At 43.0% G+C, this 10,032-nt stretch overlaps 1 protein-coding gene across 1 annotated transcript in view; it reads right to left on the reverse strand.

Moving 5' to 3' along the window:
• The window catches only part of uacab (uveal autoantigen with coiled-coil domains and ankyrin repeats b), a 68,998-nt gene extending 63,293 nt beyond the window's left edge, over window positions 1–5,705 (reverse strand). Inside the window, exon 1 of the mRNA XM_084154467.1 lies at window positions 5,491–5,705. Within this exon, the coding sequence (XP_084010593.1) occupies window positions 5,491–5,538 (48 nt within the window). The 5' untranslated portion in view covers window positions 5,539–5,705. The remainder of the gene's footprint in view (window positions 1–5,490) is intronic.
• Between the last annotated feature and the right edge of the window lie 4,327 nt (window positions 5,706–10,032).

A 10,032-nucleotide genomic window follows, 5' to 3' on the forward strand; every position in this document is an offset into this window, starting at 1 on the left:
TCCGGGAGCAAGAGGTCGGTGTCCGCGACATGACTGGTTTTCCCTTTGTAATCCGTGATTGTCTGTAGACCCTGCCACATACAGTACCAGTCAAAAGTTTGGACACACCTATTCATTCAAGGGTCTTTATTTATTTTGACTATTTTCCACATTGTAGAATAATAGTGAAGACATCAACTCTATGAAATAACACATATGGAATCGTGAGTAGGTGAACGGATGATCTCCGCATGTGTGGTTCCCACCGTGAAGCATGGAGGAGGAGTTGTGACGGTGTGGGGGTGTTTGCTGGTGACACTGTCGTGATTTATTTAGAATTCAAGGCACACTTAACCAGCATGGCTACCGCAGCATTCTGCAGCAATATGCATTCCCATCTGGTTTGGGCTTAGTGGGACTATCATTTGTTTTTCAACAGGACAATGGCCCAAAGAACACCTCCAGACTGTGTAAGGGCTATTTTACCAAGAAGGAGAGTGATGGAGTGCTGCATCAGATGACCTGGCCTCCACAATCCCCCAACCTCAACCCAATTGAGATGGTTTGGGATGAGTCGGACAGCAGAGTGAAGGAAAAGCAGCCAACAAGTGCTCAGCATATGTGGGAACTCTTTCAAGACTGTTGGAAAAGCATTCCAGGTGAAGCTGGTTGAGAGAATGCCAAGCGTGTGCAAAGCTGTCATCAAGGCAAAGGGTGGCTACTTTGAAGAATCTCAAATATAAAATATATTTTGATTTGTTTAACCTTTTTTTCTTACTACATGATTCCATATGTGTTATTTCATAGTTTTGAGGTCTTCATTATTATTCTACAATGTAGAAAATAGTAAAAAATTAAGAAAAACCCTGGAATGAGTAGGTGTGTCCAAACTTTTGACTGGTACTGTATATATGGAAAAATGCATGTTTAAACATTTCGACCAGACGACTTTCGGTCGACCAAGATTTTTTTTATTTTTTTTGCCGGGGACAGCCCTAAGCCAGCTACATTTCCTAATGTTTAGCTTAAAGTTAAATCTTGCATTTTACAGGAGAAAAGTAGGCTGGCTACACATCCGTCAGAGCGCTGTCTGTTTATAGAATGCCTGTTTGTGAGTTGTCATCCTAGTGGAGAAGTGCAACTGAAGGAGAAAATGAGTCTGATACCGAGCAGAAATTACAATAAGAAGCATTTTAGATCTGCGTTTACGAAACGCAGCTAAATATTTATTATGCGTTTTATATTTTTTTAACGCATAATTCTGTGTTAACGCAACCCCCAGGTTTAACTTGCTAGTTATCTAAGTAAGTTGCTGAATTAATAAGGTGACAGGGCATCATATTGTGTTAGCTTTCTGCCGTGTTAGAGAAGTCAAACCCTTTGGATGAGTTATCTGTACAGCTGCCACTGATATCTCGATTTTCTTGTGTTTATTTCTCCTCTCTGTTCTTGGTCTACTCCTCCCCATCTTCTCTGAGCAGAGCAGGCAGGCCTGTTGCCCCTAGCGTGTCCACATGCTGTTCCAGAGCCAACACTGTTCTTCCTTCTGTTACACTGTTGCACCCCTATACCCCGGCCAAGTTACCGCAGCAGGGGGAAGATTTCGCCAGCAATTTAAAATTGAAGCTTACTTGTGGGGTCAGTGCCAAAGGTAGTTTTAGACCTGTCCTAATGATTAAACACCAGCATGTCTAAGGTGTGGTATTGAACACACCCCCCTAATTTGTAAACACTGGCCTGTCACATCACTCAACCGAAAGAACAGAACACTAACAGCTGTTAATAACCTCAGACCTGTCACAGTTATTCTCAGTGATTTGTGAAGAGTTGTGGACAAACTGTAATACGCCAGGCCTCCACGTTTGCATGCGTTGATGAGATTTGACAGACCCAAACGCAGTGGAACAGAAGAGCAGGCACCAAAACATTCACAAAGCCCAAATCAATAGGAGTGAATCGAAACGAGCGAACAACTTGTTCTCATTCGAGAGAAACAACGCTGCTAAAAGGCCTCGGAGGGATGGACTGTCAAAACGTTCTAAAAATAAATAAATAAAGTGTCAAACTTTACCAGAGCCGAAAATGTTAGGTAAGCAAATAGGCCTATCGGTTTTTTTGAAAAACTTGCTCCTCGTTTCAAATGTTTTCTGAGCCTGAAGAGAAACGGTGACCTACCTCAGCTTACTACCTCAACCTCAAAAGGGCCAAGGTATAGAATGTGGACGGCCAGCATAATCAAAACAAACACCCAGATCTGGTACAGTATTCTAATGACAGAACTAGGGCCTAGGTTTACAGTCCAATGTCAGGAGGGGAGTTGAGTGCAGATTGTTGACAGTAAGTAGCTTTCTGTAGGTTGCGTTGGATATGGGGAAAATGAGAGTCTGGCAGCCTCAACAGAAGTTATAGCCCAGCACTCAGGCGCAATCTCTCTTAATACAAGAGCATTTCTGTCAAATGGAGTGTAAAAAAAAAAAGAGCTTATGGTTATTGGCTACCTTTGCCCTTTGACCTGAAACGAATCCCCAGGATCTTATTCAGAAGGTAGAAAAAAAACAAAAGGAATGTGTAGAAAAATACATTGCACAATTTAGTGGAAGATTTCCACAAGTGCCTGTGGTCTGGATCAGATTGAGCTATTGTTCCCATTCCAAAAGGCCTCATGCTGACTCACTCTCACACAGCTGTTGGACCACCTGAAGCGTTTCACCGTTTCAGCGCCATCGTCCTCATTGCTTGTGGAGTAAGCAGCCGTTACAAGCACAACCGTATAAAGGTGTGTAGGCTCTGCTGGGCTGTAGGGTGTGCTTCTTTTTGTGTTCTGTAGTCAGGTACAACTACTGCTGTTCTCATAATAACAGTGCGATATGATGAGGGTGTGGGAAGAGCTCCCTGTCACACCCACGGAGAAGATGTCTCACGTGACTAAATGCTGTCAGTTCAGCAGGGACATGAGAGTCCATTTAAGGTTACAGGCAGTATCACCTCATGCTTTCACGCAGACCTAGAGTTCACAACCAGTTTTCTTTTGGTATCTTTTCTGTATGACATCATATAAATATCAATCAATTCCAAATCGACCTCTAGCCCCTCTCGCACCCATGCACGTGTGTAGGTCTCAAATGATTGATTAAGGGTCACTATGACGTTAAAGTAATCAATCAGGCAGCTTCCAATCTTCTCAGGTCTACATGAGAGGGGTCTGGAAGTAGGTCCTTGGAATTGGATGGATAACAGTGATCGGCAATGAGTAAATACTTATAATCTCTTTGCAGACCTCAATTTCTTGGGGCACATGATGTAATTCCAGGCATTTGCACAGGTTCGTCCTGCAACGTGCTGCCGTCCCTCATCTCAATTCTAGGTCACTTTATCCCTTGCACGCACAACGGTATGCAACATGACCAACATCAAATTATCAGTCAAATGTCAATCGTGTTTTCTAGAAACGATGGGTGGCCGTCTGCGCAATTTGAAGGTTCTTTATATCAAATAGTGTCTGTTACAGGTTTCAAAATAAAAATACCAGAAATCCTGTTTTCTAGACATAACTGCCTGCAGCCTTTTAATCAAGTGTACACCTCCATCTCCCACAGGGGAAATGAACGCTTTTCTCAAGTTACGTTAATTATTTTCGTTTTTACTAGGCTAAACGTTGGCCTGCAGCTCATCACCATGACCTGTGCGTTCCTCGCCTCTGCGAAAAATGTGAGAGACACGTCCACTACGATTTAAATTGAATGGAATTCCTTTTCTCGGGACTGGGCCACAAACTTGGACAAGAAACAGCTCTTGGCTTCATGCCTTTCTCATGTTAATTAGCCTACGGTGGGGAGAAAGGGGCTGTCGCTGCCAAACATCCACACAACTCCTGCTGAACTGAGTAGAATCATAATACTACAATCCCGCCTCATTACAGGCTGTATAGGCTATAGGAGGTGTAGAATAAGGGATAGTTCCCTCATGCCATTAACATTTTTTACATTTACATTTACGTAATTTAGCAGACGCTCTTATCCAGAGCGACTTACAAATTGGTGCATTCACCCTATAGCCAGTGGGATAACCACTTTACAAATTTATTATTATTATTATTATTATTATTTTATTTTTTTTGGGGGGGTAGAAGGATTACTTTATCCCATCCCAGGTATTCCTTAAAGAGGTGGGGTTTCAAATGTCTCCGGAAGGTGGTGAGTGACTCCGCTGTCCTGGCGTCGTGAGTGAGCTTGTTCCACCATTGGGGTGCCAGAGCAGCGAACAGTTTTGACTGGGCTGAGCGGGAACTATGCTTCCGCAGAGGAAGGGGAGCCAGCAGGCCATAGGTGGATGAACGCAATGCCCTCGTTTGGGTGTAGGGACTGATCAGAGCCTGAAGGTACGGAGGTGCCGTTCCCCTCACTGCTCCATAGGCAAGCACCATGGTCTTGTAACGGATGCGAGCTTCAACTGGAAGCCAGTGGAGTGTGCGGAGGAGGGGGGTGACGTGAGAGAACTTGGGAAGGTTGAACACCAGACGGGCTGCGGCATTCTGGATGAGTTGTAGGGGTTTAATGGCACAGGCAGGGAGCCCAGCCAACAGCGAGTTGCAGTAATCCAGACGGGAGATGACAAGTGCCTGGATTAGGACCTGTGCCGCTTCCTGTGTAAGGCAGGGTCGTACTCTCCGAATGTTGTAACATAACATACAGGTCACTTCCAGCAATACATAGTGGTTCTACTGGCCTAACCGGTACAGCAACAACTAAATATTATTGGTATTGAGCCAACATTAGGCTACTATACAATTCACTTTGAAAGGCACAACACCCATAGGCATATGACATAACATCCGTCTGGAATTGTGTGGGCCTAGAACATGTCAACGCATGACACAGTCCCCTGACAGATATTGTAATGTAGCCTATGAAAGGTTATCGTACAGTCGGTACCATCTGCATCTTGCAGTTGTCTCAACTTGCCTGTCTATAATAGGCGCCAACAAGCCAATTACAAAACATGCAGCAATAAAACAATAAATGCGGTTAGAGAGGACATTGATCGATATTGCTGAGGCTCGGTGGCTCTGAAGTGCCGTCTAATAGAGATTGTAAACAACGCAAACTTTGTTGTACAGATTTACACACCACACGATGCCCTCCATAGGGCGAGCATTTGGCACTATTGGGGGCTCACGGTTCTGGGCGCATGTTCCTACATCCTTTCTCAACTCCCCACTCCCCTGCCCACGAACACAGTTGGATAAACGAGCATGCTTCAATTGACAACTTTTGCCTTAAGCATTTGTCAATAAGACACTGATTAACAACATGAATATGACAAACGGGCTTGATGTAGCCAAACCCTGATAGCTTGGGTTGGTAGGCTTTTGTTTGGGAATCTCGAAACTTTGTAACAAGAAAACGTGGTTGATATAATTTGAGCGATATAATTTGAAAGCGATATATCAGGCTACACTGTACTTTACTAAAAATGAATGTGCAATCCACAAAAAGTTCTGATTCAACTTACTGTGAGCGTAACTTCATGCTTTTTCAGTCGGTACTTGAGACTCTTCATTGCTGCTGTTTACCTGGTGATGTTGAAGAGCTAGTTGTAAAACGTACTAGTCAATATTTATAATTTAACAAGTTCACAAACGTTTCATTTCTAAACGAAACAACTTTTTCTCGGCTGAGCACTGGACCACTTTCACCTGACGCAAACCAACTACAACCGCTAAATTGACAATCAAATAGCCCAATGAGAATACAATGTGCCCCGCACCCTTTGGGTTGTAACCAATCAGTTGTAACTGAAGGAGGGACTTCCTTGTTAGCTGGGGCAGCCCGTACTTTGGAGCTGTTGGGGAAAACCCACAGGACAACCTGAGAATATGTGGTGAGGTGACGTCAGGTTTACCTGGTTGAAAGAGAGGAATGGCGGGACATACAGTACAGGCCAAGCTTTGCCTTTCCAAACCTGGCTTGCCTACAGCTATTCATAAGTCGTTTTTATGATTCACACTAGAGCTCATATATCCCACACGCATATTACTTCCCAAATACATACCTAGTTATACTTCTTCTTGTAATACTGGAATGTTACAAATATGAAAATAGCAAAATGATGAATAGGGGCTCTCTTTTAATACATGACTGAATGCACGACTGAATGCATGACTGCTGCTCTTTTAATTATTTTTCTTTTCTTTTCTTTTTTTCTTTTTTTTAGGTATTCTTTATTAAAACTGCATTGTTGGTTAAGGGCTTGTAAGTAAGCGTTTCACTGTAAGGTCTACCCCTGTTGTATTCGGCGCATGTGACAAATAAAATGTGATTTGATTTGAATGCATGACTGAATGCATACCGGAAAGCATACCAAACAAGTGTTGTGTTCATGGAACTGCATTAGACACCATGAGAAACTATGAGCTCATTTATACATTTACTATAAATAATATAATGCATTCAGTTGTCCAACTGACTAGGTATCTCCCTTTGCTTGTTTTTCTTAATATTGTAGAGACCTCAAGCCAACACCTAGCAACCTGGTCAAGAGGTTCGGACCACTTGGAGTAAGGGGTTAAAGTGTTGGCTTGACAGTCGCTGGACCTGGGTTTGAATCCTACACTGGTGTCAGAAGTATGAAGTATGATGGCACCTGTGAGGCCATTGAATAGGTGAAGGACTTAGTATAGAGAAGCGTGGGGACATGCTCTCTCTCATGAAGGAAGGGGGTGATGTAGCGACCTTAACCCAACACCTAGCGACCTTGTCAAGGGGTTCCGACCTCTCGTTATTGTTAAGGTGTTGACTTGACAGTCGCTGGACCGGGGTTTCAGTACCGGTCGGGGCTACAATATAAATTAACATTACTCATGGATTATACACTGAGTGTACAAAACATTAGGAACACCTGCTCTTTCCATGACATAGACTGACCAGGTGAAATATATGGTCACTTGTTAAATCCACTTCAATCAGTGTAGATTAAGGGGAGGAGACAGGTTAAAGAAGGATACATTTACATTTTAGTCATTTAGCAGACGCTCTTATCCAGAGCGATTTACAGTTAAGCCTTGAGACAATTGAGCATGGATTGTGCATGTGTGCCATTCAGAGGGTGAATGGGCAAGACAAAATATTTAAGTGCCTTTGAACAGGGTATGGTAGTAGGTGCCAGGCGCACCAGTTTGTGTCAAGAACTGCAACACTGTTGGGTTTTTCACGCTCAACAGTTTCCCGTGTATCAAAAATGGTCCACCATCCAAAGGACATCTAGCCAACCTGACACAACTGTGGGAAGCATTGGAGTCAACATGGGCCAGCATCCCTGTGGAACACTTTCAACACCGTGTAGAGTCCCATGCCCGACGAATTGAGGCTGTTTTGAGCGCAAAAGGGGTGCAACTCAATATTAGGAAGGTTTTCCTAACGTTTGGTATACTCAGTGTAAATAGGCTAATGCATATTTTCAAGGTTTATGTACGTTTATGTTAGGAGAGGAATTTACTAAACAGTTCTAGATTTGAAAACTGAACTAGTTGGGCAGGAGGGGGCACAATAGTACACAAAGTCTCATCAAAATGGTTATAATAAAATATATTGGAATGTTGCCTAGTAATGTTGAATCAATTAAGCAGACAGTTATTTTCTGTGGGATGGCTCAACTCAACCAAGTCTAAAAAGAGAAAGATTGCCCCCTTCTGGGCAATTATTTTCCCAATATAAAATAATTACTTGGTTATTGATAACAACATAAGAAAACCCAACTGTTCAATACACATCTGGTAAATTCCCTTTTGGAAACGACCGGTTATTGCATGTGTTATGGTCCTTTTCAATTTAAAGGCTATTGCACTCTTGATTGGCAGTTTGTTTCTCCTTGAAACAGCAAATATGTATTTTAAAAACATGATTATAGATTTCAAATCTGCACTGTAATTGAAACTGTAGGCATCAGCACACTTTGCTTGTTTACTTTTGACTCAAGAATAGGAAATAGTTACATGTTTCATGGAAACAAGAAAAAGCGCATACTTTATGAATCATTTTCAGAGTGAGATGTATATTTTTTTGTTGGAATAATAAACAAACCTTTTAAAGGCCTAGCTACTCCTATCTTGAACTACCTCCCAAAGAATGTCTAGCTCCGACATGTCAATACACTGAACATAAAGTGCACAGTTCTGTCTTATACAAAGGCTTTATATGCTGTCTTTCATGCAAGTGACATTGTAATTCTACAGGTTGGAGTGTATGTATGTTGCAGTGGAAGCTGACGGCTCATAATAATGGCTGGAACAGAGCGAATGGAATGGCATCAAACACATGGAAACCATGTGTTTGATGTATTTTATAACATTACACTTATTCCACTCCAACCATTACCACGAGCCCGTCCTCCCCAATTAAGGTGCCACCAACCTCCTGTGGTATGTCCACTGGGATGTTTGTTTTTACTATAGCACTCAAAGTCTCCATAGCAACAGCGTTGCCATGGATTTCTCATAGTACTGCATTGCTGTCAACGCTGTGTCCTGCACCTGTGTGATTGAAGCCAGAGAAAACTCATCTTCCTTGTATTGTCGAGATGTTATACTATACATAGCTTATGAAACAGCATGATCATTACACAGGTGCACCTTGTGCTGGGGACAATAAAAGGCCACTCTAAAATGTGCAGTTTTGTCACACAACACAATGCCACAGATGGGAGCGTGCAATAGGCATGCTGACTGCAGGAATGTCCACCAGAGCTGTTGACAGATAATTAAATGTTAATTTATCTACCATAAACCGCATCCAACGTTGTTTTAGATAATTTGGCAGTACGTCCAACCGGCCTCACAACCGCAGACCATGTGTAACCATGCCAGCCCAGGACCTCCACATAAGGCTTCTTCACCTGCAGGATCGTCAGAGATCAGCCATCCGGACAGTTGATGAAACTGTGGGTTTGCACAACCAAAGAAGTTCTGCACAAACTGTCAGAAACCGTCTCAGGGAAGCTCATCTGCGTGCTCGTCATCCTCACCAGGATCTTGACCTGACTGCAGTTTGGCGTCGTAACCGACTTCAGTGGACAAATGCTCACCTTCGATGGCCACTGGCACGCTGGAGAAGTGTGCTCTTCACGGATGAATCCCGATTTCAACTGTACCGGGCAGATGGCAGACAGCGTGTATGGCGTCATGTGGGCGAGAGGTTTGCTGATGTCAACGTTGTGAACAGAGTGCCCCATGGTGGCAGTGGGGTAATTGTATGTGCAGGCATAAGCTATGGACAACAAACACAATTGCATTTTATCGATGGCAATTTGAATGCACAGAGATACCGTGACGAGATCCTGAGGCCCATTGTTGTTCCATTCATCCGCTGCCATCACCTCATGCTTCAGCATGATAATGCACGGCCCCATGTCACAAGGATCTGTACACAATTCCTGGAAGCTGAAAATGTCCCAGTTCTTCCATGGCCTGCATACTCACCAGACATGTCACCCATTGGGCATGTTTGGGATGCTCTGGATCGACGTGTACGACAGCGTGTTCCAGTTCCTGCCAATATCCAACAACTTCGCACAGCCATTGAAAAGGAGTGGGACAACATTCCACAATCAACAGCCTGATCAACTCTATGGGAAGGAGATGTGTCGCGCTGCATGAGGTAAATGATGGTCACACATGATACTGACTGGTTTTCTGATCCACGCCCCTACTTAAAAAAAAAAAAAGTATCTGTGACCAACAGATGCATATCTGTATTCCCATTCATGTGAAATCCATTAGGGCCTAATGACTGTATTTCAATTGACTGATTTCCTTATATGAACTGTAACTCAGTAAAATCTTCTAAATTGTTACATGTTGCGTTTAGATTTTTGTTCAGTATAAATTATTTGGCTGCTCTGTCGTTCATTACATACTTTATCTTTATTCATCTGAGACTGCCATCATTGAAGTAGTTTGTGGTGACGAGGGCAGGAGGGGCGTTATACAAAACAAAGTAATCAAGCGATTGGATTGTCTCTAACCAGTCAGAATATTAAAGCCAATGACACATATTTAAA

Source organism: Coregonus lavaretus (genome assembly GCF_964263955.1).
Source record: "Coregonus lavaretus genome assembly, chromosome: 37".
Classification (NCBI taxonomy): domain Eukaryota; kingdom Metazoa; phylum Chordata; class Actinopteri; order Salmoniformes; family Salmonidae; genus Coregonus; species Coregonus lavaretus.